Below are 22,261 nucleotides of genomic sequence, written 5' to 3' on the forward strand. Positions count from 1 at the left end.
GGTAACTAAGACCAAAACTACTAAAATAAGGCATACTAGTGAATTACTGGGAGCTTATGTATTACAGCACTGTCCTTGTGACTAACAGATACAAGCTTTAAGGTCTGCAAACGTGAGTTCAAGATTCATCCTGTATAGTTCATTGTTATCAGTTTCTAAACCAAAGGGACCTGTTATAAGGTCCAAACTAGTACCCTGACAGGGATATGATAAGGCACAAGTGTTTAGTAAACATGAAATGCACATGTAAACATAAAATGCTGTGCCGATACAAGTAATCAATTTAATGGTATGCCCCTTCTCAAAGTAGTACCTCTATTAGTGGAACTATTTGAGCCCTGGTGGCTAGAGATATATTTGTGCGGGGAAGACCTGTGTTCACACTATACCATCTGCTTTAGAACTGAGGCAGCAAACTCAAGGTTACTTGAACAGAAACTTATCCTGTCCCTTATTCAGCTTGTTGTACTCGCTAATGTAACTGGAGAAAAATGTCTTTAGAAAATTATACCTAAATATCATCAAGAAGTTGTTAGGTATCACAATTATTGACTTTCTCAGTATTTTTAGTTGAATGCTCTAATTCATCAGTAAATATAGTTACATGCTTTGCTCCTTGAGAACAGAACAATTCACCAAAAATTATTCTATTCTTTTATGTTTAAATTATTTTATATTTAAAGTTTACAAAGCATGTATTACAGAATAGTCAATTGCTTACAGAATACGCATCTTTTCCTTTAGATGAAATAAAAACACACTCTATCCTGCAGTCATGGAGAATTCAAATATATTAAAACCATCATATTTTGTAACAATTCCCATAGGCCCACAATGCATTTATCCTATGCTGTTGCACAGTGTTCTTATTCAAGATGATCTCGAAAGCATCTTGGGTATCATTGCCATAGAAAGAAAACTTATGAATTTCTTTGGTTCCTGCATTTTTAGATTCTCCACTGACTGTAATTTCTACACCATTGCTTCCTTTTACAGTTTGTTAAATGCAAAGTTGTGATGACTATAGACTCAAATGATTGACTCTCTTTGTCTGTTAATAAATAAATGTGCATTTATCTAATGTGAGATTTAAAGCATATGCAGTTTATTTAACACATATACATGGGCCACAAGCTAATATTTTTTTTTTTACAAATAGTTTAAAATGAGAGTTTTACAGTCCTTATCACAGTTTGTGTTATAGTCCCCCACCTCTGCTCTGGGTTTTCAAATGCTTAAAATGTTTTTATTACCAAACCAGATTTATTTATACAAGCAAAGAAATATGTTCCTCTCAATATGAACCAAATACAAAGGTTTTAGAATTTAGCACGTTCATGAAGATGTTAGTGTTTAGTATAATAAAGAGCAAAAGATTTCTCATTCACAAGTGAGCTCTGGTTCCAGGAAAAAAAGTTCAATTTTTAAAACAAAACCATCATCTCTTAGGATTGAGAAGAAGGTGAAGAAACCATTACAATGTTATATGTAAATTATATCTCAATTTAAAAAAAATATTTAAAGAAGAAAGGGAAGGCATTTTACTAAGTGTATAACCATTCTTAAAAGATTTTTATTAGAGTACAGTTGATTTACAATGTTGTGTTAGTTTCAAGTGTACAGCAAAGTTAAGTCAGTTATACATATACATATATCCACTTTTTTAGATTCTTTTCCCATATAGACCATTACAGAATATTGAGTAGAGTTCCCTGTGCCATATAGTAGATCCTTATTAGTTATGTATTTTATATATAGTAGTGTGTATATATCCATTCCAATCTCCCAATTTATCCCTCCCCCCTTATCCCCTGGTAACCATAAGTTTGTTTTCTACATCTATAACAGTGTATAGCCTTTTGATTAAAGTTTTTCCAAGGACTGGAATATAATGTAGTTTACAACATGAGCCGAGACTACTGTGATGCCTTGATAACCTTTTTAAAATTTTTTATTGCTAATTTGGCAACGATTTTTTAAAGCAAGTACATGTATGCATAAGCTACTACCGTAGGTTTGCTGAAGGCATGCTATAGTTGAAGACAAAGTTGTTGAAGACATTAGTCATAGTTCTTGAAGGACACCGTGAAGTTGCAACAGAAAACGCATGATAAATGGCTAGACCCAGATTCACATCCTTTGAACTTGCTGGATCGCTACCAAGGGGCACGTAGATTGAGAAAAAGTGCTTTTAAAATATGCTAGTCTTGAAGTGCCCTCTGCTGTTTTTCCAGAACACTGCAGCCACACGCAGCCAGAGGGAACCAGTCTTAAAGTTCCTCATTTAAGCCTTAATTAAAATTCATGTTCAACCAATAGATTTAGTACTAATGTTTCGTTCACCATGGACTTGTAAAAAGTCAGTTTACAACTTTCTGATGGTGTGAGCGCTGTGCTTCTTGCAGGGAAAGGAGCGGTGACAGGTCTTTAACGTTTCTGGAGGAGTGCGCCCTCGTTGGCAAGGGCACAGCTCTTCAGTGTGGTCTTTTCTTGGAGGTTCTCCAGTATTCATTAGGATGGGAACTTGCCCAGATTTCTACCATCTGAACACGGAAAGTTTTTTAAAATATGTTTTACATATTTTTAAAAGGTAGACAGAGCACTTTATTTTTAGAAAAATATCCCTGGGCCCCTAGAAGATTTTGATTTTGTGACTAAATATGTAACAAGTAGAGGACTTGACGTAAGTCTGAACTTCCTTGGAAGCTGCCTTAAGATTCTCCAGGAGACAGACTTTGACTACAGTGGGTCCTTTTCCAATTATTGATCTATTGCCTTGCATCTTGACAATGCAATGACTCGTTTCTTAATTATATATCCTTTTTCTCGTCTTTCTCCTTTTGAGATGTTGACCCACTTTAATGTCCGAGCTCAGGCTAACTCTCTTGGCACAATCTAGGAAATTATCTTTTTTGGTAAAATCTCAATACTTTTGATAGACTAGAGCCAACTAGGTGATTTAGAAGTTATATAGCAACTTTGAGGGGGGTTGTCCATACCAATCTTGGTGATTTCCAAGCTGGTCAGAATGAAAAGAAAGCTTTTATAAGTTCTATTCTAGGAGATTTACATGGCATAATTATCTTTAATGGAGCCTCTAAGATCCCGAGGTCCCCCAGTTGGGGAGTATAGAACCTGAAGCACCGTCAATCATAAAAGTGCCCATTTCTTGATGTATCATAAGAAAAGAAGTTTCCAACTATTATTCTCAGATACCATCAATTATAGTACATCCAACTTCAGAAATGTTAAAATGTGAGGGAAAAAACTGCATCTTAGAATCAATGAAACAGGATAGTTTCCATGAACAGTCGGGCCATATGCTAATATATTCTTTATTAATCATTCATGATTTAAGACTTGGAATTAATGACTCTCAGCTCACAACCTGAGATTAATAATTCTTCACACAGATTTAAATTTCAGTCTGGAGATTTGGGGATCAAATGTGCTTATTTGGAAATGTCCTTTTTTTCCTGAGTCCTTTTCTTTAATTTCCTTATCAGCTTCCCATCTTAATGAAATGCTGCATTGTTGTTTCTGAAAAAAGAAAAAGGCATTCAAACTTAGATCTGAAAGTAGTGCCCTTCAGGCAGTTTTCTTTGGGTTAGGATGAGTAGTTTACTGGCTTTGATGAGATGGGGCATGGTGATATTAACTTATCTCGTGCAGTGCCTGGCACAGAACAGACGCTAAATCTTCGTGGCATCTAATCTTGATGTTGAGAATACTTTCTAAATGCGAGAGTGACACAAATACATTTTCTTAGGTAATCGTTATACCCCAAGGTTTACATCATTTCTACTTGTTATCCTAAATAACAGAATTCCATTCAAAGCTCTCTGACATCATGCATCTAAAGAAAGAGGTGATCCATGTGTTTTGGCATATTTTTTCATACACCGTAATGGAAAATCAGGATTCAAGTATGTCTCTGTTAATAGCAGGTATAGCATAACCCAGAGTGGAAAGAAGAGGTAACTAGAGTAGGTCCCTGTGTAACTATTCTTGTCATAGTTATCTAGCTAATCTCAGCTCTCATCCTAAATATGAGTTTAGGACACAACAATTTATGGTCCTATATGAACCATTAATTTCGATGCTGCTATTATGACCTTTATCAGATATGTCTCTACCGTACACATCCATGTTGTGGCTGTGTATCAAGATAGTGAGGTGGTTATTTTAGTCTTCTCTCTTTTTTTCATTAAAAAGACTGTTTGAGGGCTTCCCTGGTGGCACAGTAGTTAAGAATCCGCCTGCCAATGCAGGGGATACAGGTTCAAGCCCTGGTCCAGGAAGATCCCACATGCCGCGGAGCAACTAAGCCCGTGCGCCACAACTACTGAGTCTGCACTCTAGAGCCTGTGAGCTACAACTACTGAGCCCGCGAGCCACAAATACCGAAGCCCACACATCTAGAGCCTGTGCTCTGCAACAAGAGAAGCCACCGCAATGAGAAGCCTGCACACCACAACGAAGAGTAGCCCCCACCCGCCACAACTAGAGAAAGACTGTGCGCAGCAATGAAGACCCAACACAGCCAAAAATAAATAAATTTTTTTTTAAAAAAAGACTGTTTGATTCAACTAACCAGTTATTATGGCAAAATGGTCCAGCTAGTCTTAGCCACAAGCATCACTATAGATTTGTAGTTCCTTCCCATTAATAAAGGTTCATGTTTATGGACTGGTAGATCAGGAGAGCAAAATATAAATATGCTGGAGATATGGGGAATGTATATAACAGTATTCAAAATATTACCTACTTGAATGACTATAATTTTCTTTCCTTCACTGCTTTTACATAATATCAGCCATAGTTCATGTTACATTCTAGAAGGCTGAATATTTCTTTAAATGTAAAACAGATTTATATCATTAGAGTCCTGAATTTAGCCTTATAATGATGAAGGTAAGTAACATAACTAGGGTTAGTAGAGAGGCAAATCTAAATAATACATGTAGTCCAGTTTCAACAATTTGAATTTTCTAATGAAAAGTAGCATATCAAATGCAATAGACTTTCATTCAAAACCCCAGTATTGAAAAGTACTTTTCAAGTTTATCCAGGTAGAATTCTCAAGGGTCATATTTTCCATTCAGTGCAATTATTTCTGATGCTTCTTAGTAGTTATTGGGAAATTACCCAGAGTAATAGTTTGTGTTTAGTTAATCTTATTTGTGATTTTTAATGATAGCATATTTCCCCACTCTAAGTAAATGAAAAATTACATTGAACTACTTTGTAATCACATTCTTGTTTTGTGACCTTGGACATACGTTATAACATAATAACTTAATTTTCATACCTAAATAAAAATAAGAATACCATATTATTAAGTGCAAATTTCTGAAAACTTCTTAAGTGAAATGTCACATAGGAACCTCAGAGACTAGCTGTAGCAACAACCTAGTGTGATCACCTGTTCTGTCCTGATACGCTTTTGAACAGGCCTTAGAAATGCTATACCCCAGAAGCCCCATACTGCCGGGCAGATGGAGACCTTCTGTCCTCAGGGCAGGTCCACCAGCATTCAAATGCAGGCACAATGAAGGGTCTCCATTATACATGTCTCCAAATTTTGCTCACCTGGATAGTTTTGCTTGTTTTTATCTTACAGATTCCCTATGCAGCAAGCTTGATCAGGAAAGAAAAGCTAGGTGCCCATCTCAGCAAAAGCTAAAAGGTGAGCTCACCAGAGGAAACAGATTTTCCTTAACTCTCTGAATTGTTATTGCTCGGTGTGTTCTTTACTGATGTACTTGAAATAGCCCAGGGGATTGATAATGTTGCATCCTGTGTTTAAGCCGATACACTGTTGAACTTCACTCTAGGCATGGAGCTTCCTAAATAAACGGCTAAGCGCATCTTATAAATTCTGTAGAAAATTTCTAAAACTAAGGGAATTCTCAATTCAGTCTTGCAGATGTGATCTTCATTCTGTTTTGAGGTTTTCTACTCTTTCCGGTTCCTCCTGACACCCTGATTCCTGGTCCTCTGAAGGAAACCGGAATGTCAGAAGCCATGCTTATCATGTTTTTTCTTCTCTGTCTCTCCTGTGCTTCCAAAATGTCTTCCTGAAACCCGACTTTCAGTGAGTTACTGACAGATGGTGCTGTGAATAACTGCGTGTGACATAGACCTTCGAGAACTTCTGCTGCAGGATTAGTCATTCATTCTTTCCCTAAAACCATCCTTGTTTATGTACAGCTGAAGCCAGATCCAATGTCACATACCTGGCAGCAATTTAAAAGACACATATTCTGGACTCCTAAGGAAAAGAAGACAGTAAAAATTCAATGACTATATTCAGAATATACCTAAACATTTCAAAAGCAACTTTTTGATTATATGGCAGAAGATATAAATAATTGTTAGAATTGAAGGAATGCAAAAACTAGGATATTGTTTCTCTAACAATACATTAGGATGACCTAGCAGTTGGAACTGCTAAATCAGGGAAAAACTCAGATGTCAGAGGTGGTATTTATAAGTGCTCATGGCTAACTAGGATTGTGGTCATTTATCAGTTTTATTTGTTCCCATCAGAGTGATTCTTCCCACTCCTTCCCTCTGGAACATATTTTCAATTCAATAGAACTGACTGGCCAAAAAAACTCTGTACAATGCATGTTCATGGTTCCTTTTCTTTCCTTCATGCCTCTTTTCTGCACATCACAAGCCTCCTCTACTATGTGCACATGACAGTTCTACTTCTTGCCATTATCTTTATTAGTGATAATCTTCAGTATTTCTCTTAAACAGTTATATGTATGTCACATTTCATTAGGAGCTCAAAACTCTTTCCAAGACAGTCTCTCATTCATATGCTTTCCCTTAATTTTACGCACAGGGAACCAAGGTACAGTGAAGAGAGATGTGATGTTTTATGTCTCTGTTACACAGCAGGAAGAGATTCTAGGGCTCCTGATTTTAAATGCAGTGCCTGCTTGCTCCTTAAATAGGGACTTCTTGTCTTCTGTGGGCAGATGTTTAGCAACAGAGTTGCTCAGATAATAAGTCATTCTGTTTTGGGATGTTCAGATAATGTCATTCTGTTTCCACCTCCATGAAGTCATACACAAATGGACCTGTGAGTTTGGTTTCATTCTGTATCTTCAAGTATTTTTCTTACGTCTGAAGTTGACTTTGGGTGATCTCTTTCTCATCATTGTAGACCGGATTTGTCCCAGCAGTGTGAAATGAATAATTTTAGAACATTCAGAGTCTAATCAATCTTAACGCAGAATATCAAGGTAATAAAGCAAAAATCATCCAAATTAATGCTGATAAACCCATATGTATAAAAGTTTGAAAATGTCAAACTACTTTTCTTTCAAATCAAAAAGTATATATTGGGATGTGTTTTTTTTAAGTAACCTTCTTATTGAAATATAACACACATTCTCCAAAGCCTATAAATCATCAAGTCACGAAGTCTACAAATCAGAGCTCAGTGAACTTGCTTAGGTTTCTAGCACCCAGATAGCTACCTTGTGCCCCTACCCAGTTACAGAAGACTGGTTTGACCTGTGTTTGAACTTTAGTAAAGGACATTTTATAGAACGTTCTCTTGTATCTGGCTTCTTTCACTCCATGTTTGTAATTCATCCATTAGAATGTAGTTTGATTTATACTTAGGAACTTCAATAAACTCTCTGTCTACCCTTCCACTTCCCTGACTCATCTTCTCTGCTTGTCAGACATGAGCTGCTCTTGCACCTACAAAACGAAGACTTACTGCCCAGAAACCACGCCTTTGATGGTGACATAGTGTACCGTGAGGTGGGAAGAAAAAAAAAAAAGATTGATTTGTGTTTAGTAACTAATGCTTCCTCCATGCTGATTTTGTTTCCATCCTTGCAGACAACAGGGATTTCTCTAAGTAGACCCTGGTGCTTTCAGAAGATTAGTGGTTACTTAAATGCTGGGCTAAATCAGCCAAGCAGAGAATCACAACCATATTGTTAGAGGCAGTATTCGATTCTCAACATGCCAAGCCTGTAAGGAATTACCCCAAGAGAGATGACAAAATAAAAATCATTACACCAAGGGAGAGAAGCAAGTTCTGTCTTGCTGAGTGACCACAGGTTTCCAAATTAGGGACTGATACATTAATGTCTTATGCAAGAGTGACCCTTAAGGTAGTGTGCTGTGTTCTTGCCACCCAGTGAATTTCAATATGACTATTAAGAGGGGGAAGCTTTTCAAAACCACAGGCAATCCACTTAATAAGCTGAGCAAGTATTGCCACATATCACTGCTCTACAAATCATTTTTGCCCTACGTTAGGACACAAGAAATTCCATGTCGAGTCAAAATAAAAGTCCACCCATACCAGGGGACTAACAGTGCCATTCTGTTAGGAGAGCCAAATTGTTCTTAACAACACCAACCTCAAACTTTAGGCATGTACACTGAATAACTCTTAACTTAATAACTCCTTAAAGATCCATCATCCATGGATTTATCTAAACCTTTCTTCAACCTAGTCGTAGTCCCCTTTGGGGCAATGAATTCTATTTGTTTAGCTACCAGCTGTGTAAACTGTAGTTTATTTTATTTATCTTCAAACTACTTTCTAAAACAAACCCTTGTCGATTAGATGTTGCACTGCTCTGCGTATTTGCTTTATCGTGAGCTCACGAGTACAATGGAAGTGATTTGAAAAAATATTTCAAAACTTACCCTTTCCTCTGGAACTGTTTTGAGCATGGGCATTACTCCTGGTGGTCTTCCTTACCTTTGGTCATTAATGTGCCCCAGTCCCTACACAGACACTCCAGGATAATCTGTGTGAAATCTGCACCCCAAATAAAAATGGCATGATGTTAACACCAGTTTAAAATTACTTTACATTCTTTTTGCCCCAAGCTCCTTCTAACATTATGCAAACGTCATCCCTGTGACTCAGTGAAATACTTATGTCTTTCACAGAGAACTCAACATTTTACATAAGTGGAAAGTGAATCATAGGGTATGGCTCATTCATAGTCATACAGAAACCTGCTGAACAAGCTGGAAATAATAATAACTGTCATTCATTGAGCACTACCCATGCCAGATACTGGGTTAAGCTGCCACATTCTCTCTTTTGATCTTTACAAGTCTATAAGGTTGATCCTATTACTATCTCCATTTTATACATGAGAATGCAGAGGATCAGTGAGGTCACTTAGCTAGAAAGTGACAAAGCCAGGATTCAATACAGGTCTATTTGACTCTAAGCCCCTTCTCTATCTTTCTAGGATCATTGGGCTGGCTTTGAGAGTCTGGCTTGTAAATCTGACACTACTTCCCTATGTCATCTGAAGTAATATCATTTAATCTCTTCGAGGCTCACTCTTATCTATGAACTGTGGATAGCCAAACCTGATCAAAGTCTCTGCCAGCTCTAAATTTTGACTATCACTCTTGCATGCCAGTCTTCTGCCAGATTCTCTCTCACAAAGGGGCTGCTTTTATTAAAATCTGTTCATATAAAACCCTATATAACACCTGAGGGTGTAACCCACCTACTTTTTGCCTTAAGTCTTCATTTTCTTCATCACTAATTGCTACTTTGCATCCTTCTAGAGAGTTTGAAAATATCATTTCCCCCCCTATCCTAACAATATCTAACTCTTTGGTAAACTCCTGTTATTTTTATTTTAATTCTGGGATAATTGCTATGAAAAGAATAGCAAGAAAAAGGTCTTAAAGGGGTGGGGGGGGATTGTAATTGAACGTTCTGTAGAGTGTCTTCCTTTTGTAACGATCAAAGATGGGGGGGCAGGGGGGCATGTCCATTTCTAGCCTCTGCCCTCAAACAAAAGAGAAGCAGGTTCTTTCAAGAATCTCCGTGGAGAATGACAGTGTGCTGCCGCACTTCTAAGGGCTTTACGTCGATTATCTTATTTAATCTTCAAAACAACCCATTGAGAGAAGTACTGCTACTCTCACCATTCTACAGCTGAGCAAACAGAAATGCGGAGATGAGTAAGTTGTGTGGGCTCACTGCTCTGACAAGTGGCAGAATTTGAACCAGGCCACCTGGCTCTGCAGCCCACACTTCATCTGCTCTCCCCTGACTTGTGACCTGAAATCATGGCCTAATTCACATCTTCCATTATCAGTTATAAATATGCAGTTAATAACCAATCCAGTGGTTTCATTGATGTTGAATTGCAAAACCTCTATAGCTGCCCGAACACCCCAGGACAAGACAAATGGATATAACTTGGACCATTCAGCCAAAGCCAGCAGGGCACCAGTGCATGAAATTCTGTCTGCCCCTTTTACCACAGGCTGTCTTAATGTTTGCTTGACAACAAATTGGAGCTTCTGGAACCCAGCAAAATGACTTTACTGTAAAGAAGGCATAGCAAACCAGCACACTCTGATGTAATAGTTCTAGTTTGGCTCGATGTCAGCAGAGATGCATCATGTAAGGTAGCAGGCAAATATATGGGAAGAGGAAGATGCTTTCATGGTCACTGTTTAAACATTTTTATTCAACTGTACTAAAAATGTCTTCTCTGAAGGATACACTAAATATTACTTTAAATGTTTTTAAATTGTCTGATTGTATCACACTGAGGTTGTCATTCTGTGCTTTTTGTCTTATCCCAGGTGCACAGAACCACTTACTCTTGTTCTCCTGTAAGATACAGACTGCCCCCTGAGTACTTCCGACCCGCACAGAGACTGAAAATTGAAAGGGCTTGGGAATCAAATATAAAATCAGGTTCGGGAGAATCCAAGGACAAGTGACCTCAAAGCAGCATGGACAACCATGTAAAATAGACTGTAGCAGCCATTCATTAGTTGGGGGAGGGGGGAGCCAACCAGAGCAGTCAACGCTTGTTGCATCTTTTGGTGGAACCAAAGTTTGAGTCTGTGTTTTTAAAGGCCAACTGAACCCAGAGCGCAGGAGTGCTGTTAGCCAACCGGGATGGGAAAGCCATGGACGGTCCCAGGGGATCTCTGTGCTACATACTTGGAGAGAGCAGCTCTATGAGACCGTCTTTTACATTTGAAGAAGTGATTCTTGGTGAAAAGACAACACAAGACCTGTCCTAGAAGGGGAGATCACGTTTTGGCAACTAGGATGGCATCAGCCCTACAAACCTTCTTTTCCCAGCAAAGTGGACAGACTTATGTGTGGCCCCTTCCTCTCTGGTATTTTGCCTGCTGTATGAATGAAGATTGTATTCCTTTGGAAATATTTTACAGTTTAATATTGAGTGTAATTAAGAATATAATCATGTTATCAAAAATGGTATTTAACTCTGTTGTAGTTTCTTTAACATTCATGTGGATAAAAAAAGTCTATAATAAAAAAACTATGAAGTAATTGTTGTGTTCATGTAGTTAAATGCACATTTGCTTGGGGGCAACTAATAGAAACTAATACATTTTAAAATTATTTTGGCATAAAATATTTGAATAAATTATTTTTGAAAATGAAATTCCTTCAGAAAGGGTTATTAAATTCTAAATTAGCCTTTGGCCCTTTTCAGCAGCTGGAGTCCTCCCCAGCATGATAGGATCTTTGTATGGGTAAGCGAAGGTTCTAAATTCCAGCTAGGTCTTCTAACAGCATTAGTGAGGAAGTCGATAGTGTGCCTTCCTCCTTACTGTGATGTTGAATCAAAGTCCATGAGATCATTTTATGCCAAAAATTCTGCCTCTCAGATGAGAGAGATAGAAGGGGCAAAATGGTGACCCTTTGGAGCCAGGATTTCTAGAGTAATGCTGGGTTGAACAGAAGTCTGCTGTGGATAATCTCCTGCCCTGGAATTGCCAAAGACCATCCTAACTGAAGAAGCATCTCACCAATGGCATCCCTCGACAGATTTCAAAAGAAGTTTAAAATGCATTGCCATGATATTTGATACTTTTCCCCACCATCTTCATTATCATAAAGTATCAAAAAAAAAACCTGAACAATTCTCCCTTGAGATAAATTTTCTTATCCTTAGCTGCCACATTAAGAAACCAAAGGAGGGATACTCATTAGTGATTTTCTTCCCAGCCCATGATGATGGGACAATGGGTCAGAGAAGGGTTATAAACCAAGTCCTGGAGTCCGAGGACAGGTTCCCAGTGACCACTAGCAAAACATAATGTGAAGATGCTGCAACTAACCGCGGAGAGGAGGACGTTCTCCCAGGAGCCTGGGCGTGGGGCTCACACAGCCCTTCAGACATGGCACACGCTTCTGAAACTGACAGCTGTTCTTGACACGGGGCGAGTAGCTGGTCAGTCAAGTTGGTGGAGCTTCTTCTCCTACGGAAGCTTTAAATTACACAGAGGGATGGAAGCCTAGCATCCTTAGCTTTGTACTCTCAGCCGGTAATACCAGAAGTGACAGAAAATGACCAGGGAGGACACAAACCTGGCTTCATGACCAGACACCAGGGGACAGCAGAGGTCATTTTCTGCAGAACCCAATGCAAACTCAAGGACCAGATAGCTTCTCAGGGCAAGAGCAGCAGCTCCAGAGGGAGCTAAAGATTTATGGATGAATGTAAGGTCTTTGTCCTGCAGCTACATCATCTGTCCATGTAAACGAGCCTGAAACGTCGTTCTTTTCTTTCCAATCGCAACTTTAAATGTCTCAGAGTTGTTAGTGCTAAAATATCAGCAAATGATCTTGTGGCAAAAGAAAAATTAGAACGAGATCACTTGACAGGTATGTCTTAGAGCCTAGAGGAGTTCATCGTGGCGTAGCTCTGAATTGAGTTAATAGCCGAGCTCAGCGTGGAAGTCCGTTGGCCTCTGCTGCTAGGATGCTGAAACTACATTAGTGCCTTCTGGTTCTCCACCTAAATTCCAGGCTTCATGGAAGCTCAGCTGTGCATCTTTCCCTGAGCACTAGAAGACTCCTGTTGTCCTTTCCCTCATGGCCTTAGAGTCTCCCCATTACTTGAGGTATTTTATCAGACTGAGTCTATTCCTTTCAAACACTAGAGACTATCAATTCTCCATGCAACCATGAAGTTATACACGAAAAGCCAAAACCTTCAGAAGGAAATCCAGCATATAATATGGAAACATCATTAACCCATATATTTTCTCATTGAGGCAAGTGAATACCTCCTCTCTCTTCTAGCAATGCTTGATGCTTCAAAGTTGGAACAAAAAGAATTTGTCCCTAAAACTGGATGTGATTGGGTTATCTGAGCTGCCTGTGGAAACAGACAGGACATCCATCTAGAGTGCTGCATGAGGCTAAAAATAAAGCCACTCTTCAGAAGGACAAATAAAATTCTTGGCAAATAAAATGACAGCCCAAAAATGCCGTGTTCTATTCTTCGACTATTCTATCATTCCAAGGTCAACCCAAATATTAGCTAATGAAGAATACAAGCAATGCAAATAAAAGGTTCTGTTTTCATTCCAAATGAAATTATACGATCAGAAAGGGCCATAGCAAATCAAAGCAGAAATCCAGGCCTATCCTATTGGGGTAGACTAGACATTTCAGACTGATGCTTTTGAGCCTCAGGTGCCTGAATAATTGCTCATCTATTTGCCACAGGCAAGGAGAGTGGGACATCATATCCCAATTTCCTTTGATTGTACAAAAAGTGTAGCCTCAGCTCTTTGGAAAATAGAGAAGAATTCTCTCCTAGCTACAGGAGATGTAATCAAGCAGAGAAGATCACTTTCATTTAAGGGTAAGAGTTTAAAGCAGCCTTGGTCAGCAGTGAGGAAGGTCAGAGAAGAGGAACACAATCGCCATGCTGAGGGTGTGTAATCACGTCATTCAGTGGGGTACTTCCAGCCAATTCCCGGCCCCATGAGGAGAGCTCCTCTGTCTCCCTCTAGAGTTGAGTGCACAAAGTTCAAGTGTGACCATCTTACAAGATTCCCCAAACACAACCTACATCACAGTTTGTAATTATACACTCCTATGTGGGAAGGTATACACTGTAAACATTATGAGGGCAAGGACCTTTGTTTCAGCCCACTACCACCTTCCTCATGCTGAGAACAGTCCCTGGCATGCAGTAGCTACACAAAACATTTTTTATTGAATAAGTGAGTGAGTCTCATTTATTTTACTTGGGCCAATCATAAGAGCGGCTCATTTCACTGTTATCACTTTAAACTCTCTCTCAAAGAACGTCGACGTTTCATTTGGTTTCGAATGACTATATGTGGCAAATTGCTGGTTGCCCTCCAACAGACCATTCTCGGGTGGCAATACACCTGGATAAAATCAGACTATATCTCCCAGGCGTACGTGCTGTTAGATGTGGCTGTGTGACTATGTTCTGGCCAAGAAGATGTATGAAAAAATATGTGGAACTTTCAGGAAGGTCACTTCAAAAGAGCTTGGCTTCATTAGGCAGCGTTTCTCTTTTCTCTTCCCTTTCCCTCTTTTCTGATGTCTGTAAGGTGGAGGGAGCCTCAGAAGTCTTCTTGAACCGTGAGGTGACTTTTAGAAGATAGAAGCTATATGCTAGAGTGGCACAGAAAGGTAGAAGCCCGGGTCCCTGCTAGCTACTGAGCCCCCATGCCAACTCTGGAGTGCCCACTTCCAAGCTACCTTTATATAGGAGAGAAATGAGGTTCTATCTTGTTTAACCACTGTTACTTTAGATATTCTGTTAACTCTGATTACAAAACCCTTTTCTCTCTGTGGGGGCTGTGATCAGCCAACAGGAACACAACTTCCTATTTGCATGACAACTTTCCAATGCATATTTATGCTGGTTACATCATCTTACCTTCTCATTAGGCCTTTGATTTAGCTAAAGGAGGTCAATGATTATGAAGTCTATTTCATTGCTGAGTCAAGCCTCAAATCCAGTTCTTACTGCCGTGGCAAGCTTTTCCTACTTAATCTCATGGCCTCATCATCACAGCTGAGCAGGTCTACGACTTCTCTGATATCCCCAACTACAATATAGGCAGGTGAAGATGGGGGGAGGGGCTGGACCTGAACTTGATGTGCTCCCCAGAGTAGGACAGAAACTGGGTTGGAAAGGTACGCTGTCCAAAAGATGGGCAAAGCCGTAACCAGGTGTGTAGCTGGGACCCCACAAGGGAATAGAGCTCTGCAGCGCAGGCATTTCCAGAGCAGGAGGCTGTCAATCATCATTATCCATGATAACAGGCTCCTGATACTCACTTGGCCTTCATGGGCAGGTTCCATCCTCAGGGAAACACACCACTAAGAATAAATACTGTGGCAATGAGCAAGCTCAGTCCTTGACTCAGGGATGTGACAGGCAGAGAGGAATTTGGCTCAGGAATCCGTTATGGGCATTGGCTCTCCTAGTCAGAGGACAGCAAGGTAAGCTTGGGAGATGAGGTGGTAGCCCTGGGACTCCCGGACTTGGGTCAGAAACCACCACACAAAACTAGAAGAGAGCTAAAGCGTTCTAAATGCCCCTCGACTCCAGTCTTTTTTTTTTTTTAATTTTATTTATTTATTTTTGGCTGTGCTGGGTCTTCTTTTCTGTGCATGGGCTTTCTCTAGTTGCGGCGACCGGGGGCCACTCTTCATCGCGGTGTGTGGGCCTCTCACTGTCGCGGCCTCTCTTGTTGCGGAGCACAGGCTCCAGACGCGCAGGCTCAGTAGTTGTGGCTCACGGGCCTAGTTGCTCCGCGGCATGTGGGATCTTCCCAGACCAGAGCTCGAACCTGTGTCCCCTGCACTGGCAGGCAGACTCTCAACCACTGCGCCACCAAGGAAGCCCTGACTCCAGTCTTGATTAGGACTTTGAAACAGTGCTGCGGCTTTGGGAGGGGGAATGGCAAGAGGGCTTGTTTTGAGCTGAGAAAGTATGGCAAGAACACTAAGAGCCGAGAATACCTTTCTGCAAATTTCCAGACCAGGCCTAATATACATATAATTTAGAAGTAATAAACTCAAGTTACCTAAAGTAAATAATCATTCTGAAAAGTCATGACTCTGTACTAAATTAAGAACTTCCCTGAAAGCAGTGGTAACATCTGAAGTTTTCAAATAATAAAATTCATTCTTCTCATCCAACTTTTATATCATCTCACTATTAAGAACAGTGGCTTCCTGATGATGGTTAATGATGGCTTCCTTTATTATATTTTAGACCATTTAGCAAAGTTTATTGATTTATACTTCCTTATAATTAGTTGTAGTGATTGAAATAGCTTTTATGGCCCTCTAGGGATTGACTTTATAAAGAATCAACATTTCCCCCAAATCGTGTGCTTTAAAACATGGTTAAATACTGTTCGAATTCAGTACTAAACAATCATTGGTGAAACTGTGATTTTATATGTGGTTGCTTTCTCATCCCTCTACTTATATGGCACTATCATCCAATTACTTGGCAGCCAATGATAATAACAGCAGCCAACTTTCAGGGAGTGATGACATAAGCCGAACATTGTGCTAAGTGTCTTAATGCGTTATTTCATTTAATTCTCTCCACAACCCTACGAGGCAGGGACTACAGTATTTAACTATTTAATTGAAACTGGAAGGAGTTAAGTCACTCAGTTGATAAGTGGAAAATCAGGGATTTGAACTTTCTGCCATTGTGACTTTAGAACCTCTGCTTTTAACCACTAAACTCCACTGCTCAGTGCCAAGTAAGCGAAGCGAGAGCCCCCTGTACACATGAATGAATGGGGAGTCCCCTGACTGACATAATTTGAAGGGCGCTGGAGACCCCTCTTAAACAAAAATATCTCCCCTCACCAACCTCACTTGAAGATGAAATTCCACCATTAGCATGATTCTTTTGACTAAGGTATTATATGTTCTTGGAAAGATAGGTGCGTTAAGACAGTGCTACTTGAAGTGCGGTCTGTCAAAGAGCTAAAATAATAAAATTCTTAAAAGAAAACATAGAAGTAAGTCTTTATGACCTTGGGCTAGGCAATGGTTCCTTGGATACAACATCCAAAGCAGAAGAGACAAAAGAAAAAACAGGTAAATTGGACTTCATCGAAATTACAAACTTTTGTGCTGCAGACCATACCATCCAAAAAGTTTAAAAAATTAAATTAAATTAAAATAGCTTACAGAATGGGAGAAAATATCTGCAAGTCATGTACCTAATAAGGGATTATCCAGAATATATGAAGCACTCTTACAATTCAACAGTAAAAAAACAAATAACCCAAATAAGAAATGGGAAAATTGGGGGGTTCCTTTCTATAACTAGATGGAAAGTCTCAACTCTTGAGGGCTTGCTATGGATGGGGGACAGAGGGTGCAGATTCACTTCCTAATGGAATCTGTTAGTGGAGGAAGTCATAGGTAGGAATGTGATGTGGCTCAATGTATCAAAAAGGCACATCTACCGAGTTTCTGGGTAGCAGAAAGGAGTAGAGGCCTTTCTGTTTAGAAAGGCACCGTGATAGGCAGCATTTCTAGGGCACGGGTAGGCCCTGGGCATAGTCAACAGGTGGGAGCTGAGAAAAGGGGAATTGGAGCTGCTTTGCATAACAAAAGTAAGGCATGCCCCCATTTAGATTTAGTTGGGGAGAATATGTTGGAAGATTGGAATATGTGTTGGAAGATTCTCCCCTCTCTTCCTTAATATGGATTTGGACTGAGACTAATGGTTTGTCTTTGAGGGGTGTGTGTGTGTGTGTGTGTGTGTGTGTGTGTGTGCACGTGTGAGAGAGAGAGAGCTATCTGAGAGTTACTCACAGGCAATCAGAAGACCACAGGAAGAATGAGGAGGGGTATCTTGACTACATGCTGGCAGAGGGACCCTGAAGAGAACAAGAACTGGAGAAATGAAGCCTCCCTTGGATTGTTCAGGGCATCATCTAACTACATGGCATTATTTCTAACTGAGTAACTCAGACTTTGAGAAATGCATGGCTGTGGATTATCTTTACCTTACAGATGATCCTATTTGTGGTAGGGGGTAAGGGTTGGGTGGATCTTGTCGAGTGGGGATATCATGGGCGGGGTGAGAGGGTTGCATTAAAATGTAAACACAGTGAAAAAAAAGAAAGAAATGGGGAAAGGATTTGAATAGACATTTCTCCAGAGAAGATATACAGATGCACAATAAACACAAAAAAGAGGCACAACATCACGAGTCAACAGGGAAATGCAAATCAAAACCACAATGGACTCAATTCACTTCAAATCCATTTCACACCCACTTGGATCACTTATCAAAAAGACAGACAATAACAGTGTTGGTGAGGGACTTCCCTGGTGGTCCCAGGGAACTGGTGGTCCCTGGTGGACTTCCCAGGTAGAGAATCTGCCTTCCAATGCAGGGGATGTGGGTTCGATCCCTGGTCGGGGAACTAAGATCCCACATTCAGCGGGGCAACTGGGCCCCCGCACCACAACCACTGAGCCTAGGTGCCTCAACTAGAGAGTCTGTGTGCCACAAACTATAGAGCCCACGCACTCTGGAGCCCGCACGCCACAACTAGAGAACAGAGAACCTGCGCACCACAGCTGGAGAGGAGCCCACATGCCTCAATGAAGATCCCACATGCCACAACTAACAACCGACGCAGCCAAAAAACTAAAAATAAATAAATAAAATAATTTTTTTTAAAAAACAGTGTTGGTGAAGATGTGGGGAAAATTGGAGCTCTTGTACAGTGCTGGTAGGGATGTAAGATGGTACAGCCACTGTGGAAAACAGTGTGGCAGTTCCTCAAAAAATTAAACATAGGAATACCATATCACTCATCAATTACACTTTTAGGTGTAAACCCAAAGGTATTCAAAACAGGTATTTAAATATTTGTATATGAATGTTCATAGTAACACTATTTACAGTAGTCAAAAGGTAGAAACAACCCAAATGCCCATCAACAGATGAATGGATAAACAAAGTGGGGTATAATCGTACAATGGAATATTATTCAGCCATAAGAAGAAATGAAGTACTGACACATGCTACAACATGGATGAGCCTAGAAAACATTATGTTAAGTGACAGAAGCCAGACATAAAAGGTCACATAGTACATGATTCCATTTATATGCTAGTCCTAGAATAGGCAAACCCATAGAGACAAAAATTGGATTGGTGGCTTCTAGGGGCCAGGGGGAAGGGAGAATTGGTAGAGATTGCTAATAGGTACAGGGTTTTCTTTTGAGTGATGAAAATGTTTGCTCACTAAATAGAAAATGTTTGTTTCACAAAATTATGAGTGTATTAAATACTACCAAAATGTCACTTTAAAATGGTCAATTTTACGTTAAGTGAATTTCACCTTATATTTTTAAAAACAAGAATAAATGTATCAAAAGAAATGTAAAACCTTTACACTGAAAACCTCAAAACATTGCTGAGAAAAATTTAAGACTTAAAACACTTTGGAAATATACTATGTATGTGGACTGGAGGATTCATTATTGTTGAGATGTCAGTTATCCCCCCAGAGTATTTATACATTCAATACAATTTCAAATTGTATTTCAAATCAAATTCCCAGAAGGACTTTTGGAAGAAATTGGCAAGATGACTCTATAAGTAAACACAGATTCAAAAGGCCCAGGATGCCCAAGCAATTTTGAAAAAGAAGAGCAAGATTTCAGGAATTCATATTACCTAATTTCAGAACTTACTATAAAGCTATAGCAATCATAACAATGTGTGATAGAACTGGCTAACACACCAGTGTAACTGAATAGAGAGCCCAGAAATAGACCACACTTACATGGTCTTTTGATTTTTTGGCAAAGGTGCCAACACAATGGGGAAAAAAGTCTTTTCAACAAAATGGTGCTGAAATAATTGTGTATCTATATGAAAAAAAAATGAACATCAACCCCTACCTTATACCATATACAAAATTTAATATGAGAGAGTTGATTGATAGACCTAAATGTAAAACTTGAAATCATAAACATTTCAGAGCAAAACATAGGAGTATATCTTTATTACTAGGAGCCAGGCAAAGATTTCTTAGACATATAAAGCAATAGCCACCAGAAAGACCAAAAAGCAAAAAAAAAAAAAAAAAAAAAAAAACCAACCCTGATAAATTGGACTTCATCAAAATTTAAAGCTTCTGCTTGTCATGACACCAATAAAAAAATGAACATGCAGGCCACAGAGAAAATATTTGCAAACATATATCTGATGAAGAACTTGTACACAGAATATATAAAGAATTCCTTCAACTTAATAAAAATAAGAAGCAACACAATTTTTTAAAAACTGAGCAAAGGAAGAGAACAGGAATTTCACAAAAGAAAATATACAAATTATTAATAAACATATGAAAAAGTGATCAACACCATTAATCATCAAGATATGCAAATTAAAATCATGAGATACCACTACACACCCACCAGAATGACTGTAATTTTAAAAGACTGACAACATCAAATGTTGACAAGGTTGTGGAGCAACTGGAACTCTCATACATTGTTGATGTGAATGTAAAATGATATAAACTCTTTAGGAAAAGGTCTGACAGTTTCTTATAAAACTAAATATAGGACTTCCCCCGTGGCTCAATCGTTAAGAATCCACCTGGCAATGCAGGGTACATGGGTTCAATTCCTGGTCCTGAAAGATCCCACGTGCTGCAGAGCAAGTAAGCCCGTGCACCACAACTACTGAAGCCCACACACCCTAGAGCCTGCACGGCAACTACTGAGCCCACGTGCTGCAACTACTGAAGCCCAAGCGCCTAGAACCCGTGTCCACAACAAAGAGAAGCCACCACAATGAGAAGCCTGTGCACTTCAACAAAGAGTAGCCCCCACTCACAGCAACTAGAGAAAGCCCATGCACAACAACAAAGACCCAATGCAGAAAAAAAAAAACACCTACATATATACTTACCCTATGACACAGAACTTCCACTCATAGGTATTTATCTAAGAGAAATGAAAATATATGTACACAAAGACTGGTACAAGAGTGTTCATAGCAGCTTTATTCATAATAACAAAGAACTGAAAACAGCTCAGGTGTCCATCAGTATGAGAATGGATTTTTAAATTGTGGTATATTCATATGATAAAATATTAGCTATATAAAGAAATAAATTAATGATACATACAATAACATGGGTGAATCTCAAAAGCATTTTACTGAATGAAAGAAGTCCTACATAAGAGTATATGCTGTAATTATTTGACAATTTAGAATGGTTTCAACCAATCCATACAGGGTAAAAATCACAACAGTGGTCATCTCTGGGAGAGTAGAAGTAGAGATTAACTGGAAAAGGACCAGACAGAACTTCCTGGGATGATGGTAATGATCCATATCTTATTCATATCTTATTTGGGTTACATTTATTTGTAGCCCTCATGATGCCTAATCATTTTAGTTGTATGTCCAGGCCAGTGGTTCCCTTATTCACTGCATATTAGAGTCACCTCAGAAGGTTTCACCAGCAGAGACTAATCTAATTGGTCTGAAGTGCAGCCTGGGCATCAGAGTTATTTTAAGCTCTCCAGGTGTTTCTTTGGTGCAGCTGAGGTTGAGAACTCAGATCTTCCTCAGGCCTATCATTCCCTTTTAAAGGTGCACCAACAATAAGAGCACACAGAATCTCTATTGCAGACACATCACCACATCATTCTGCATTACCCTTCTCAAAAATGCCCAGCATTTAATCAACTAGTCAACTTCTCCTCCCCTCCTCCTTTGCCTTTATCCTTCCTCTTTGCCCCCAGCCCCAGCCCTTTCTCTTCTTTATCTGAAAAATTGAGGCTAATCCATTCAGGAAAGAGCTACTCTGCTTCTCAGTTCTCCCTCTTGATTCATAAAGGAAAACTTAGAGCCCCTCATTCTATCACCTCAGTCCCTGTACCTTTCAACCTCACAGATGACCTCATGATGATGGCTTCTCCCTCTGCGAGTACAGGCTGATCTACTTTTCACTACACTTCACCTCCATTTCCACATATTCCCCCATGGAAGCATGATGTGATGTGAGCTGTTAGAACCAGCAAATGTGAACTGATTGAGCTATCCATTTTCCTAGCCATGAGAGTGCAGAATGGAACATCAGCAGAAAATAGTTGTTAAGCTGCAGAGAGGAAGCCTTTCCTCAAAGCAGCTACTAAAGAAATCCAGGTAAATGTCCCTAAAGAATCACCTCTTCAACCAATGACAAACCCAGGCTTGTTATTATTCATGCATTAGGAAGGACTTCCTATGAGATGGATTCTGAAACTGTGCCATCTTGCCAAGAATCCTCTCTGAGATTCTGAAGACAGCTCTACAGGATGGCATGAATGTGGTTCTGCTCAGAGCCATGGAATAGACAGACCTCTCTCTAAATCCTTCCAGGAGGAGTGTTGAATCTAGCTCTTTGCTTAT

The 22,261-nt window shown here is 39.5% G+C and overlaps 1 protein-coding gene and 1 long non-coding RNA gene across 2 annotated transcripts in view; one reads left to right on the plus strand and one right to left on the minus strand.

Annotated features, from left to right (window-relative positions):
- SKOR2 (SKI family transcriptional corepressor 2) overlaps positions 1-5,686 on the plus strand; it is a 34,518-nt gene extending 28,832 nt beyond the window's left edge. The window contains exon 7 of the mRNA XM_059039742.1: positions 5,624-5,686. Within this exon, the coding sequence (XP_058895725.1) occupies positions 5,624-5,686 (63 nt within the window). The remainder of the gene's footprint in view (positions 1-5,623) is intronic.
- LOC136792747 (uncharacterized) overlaps positions 3,414-22,261 on the minus strand; it is a 41,891-nt gene continuing 23,043 nt past the window's right edge. Inside the window, exons 2-5 of the long non-coding RNA XR_010837075.1 lie at positions 20,771-20,805; positions 8,692-8,806; positions 6,240-6,274; positions 3,414-3,540 (exon numbers count right to left, since the gene is read on the minus strand). This is a non-coding gene — a long non-coding RNA (uncharacterized lncRNA). The remainder of the gene's footprint in view (positions 3,541-6,239; positions 6,275-8,691; positions 8,807-20,770; positions 20,806-22,261) is intronic.

This window comes from Kogia breviceps, chromosome 15, assembly GCF_026419965.1.
Source record: "Kogia breviceps isolate mKogBre1 chromosome 15, mKogBre1 haplotype 1, whole genome shotgun sequence".
Taxonomy (NCBI): Eukaryota; Metazoa; Chordata; class Mammalia; order Artiodactyla; family Physeteridae; genus Kogia; species Kogia breviceps.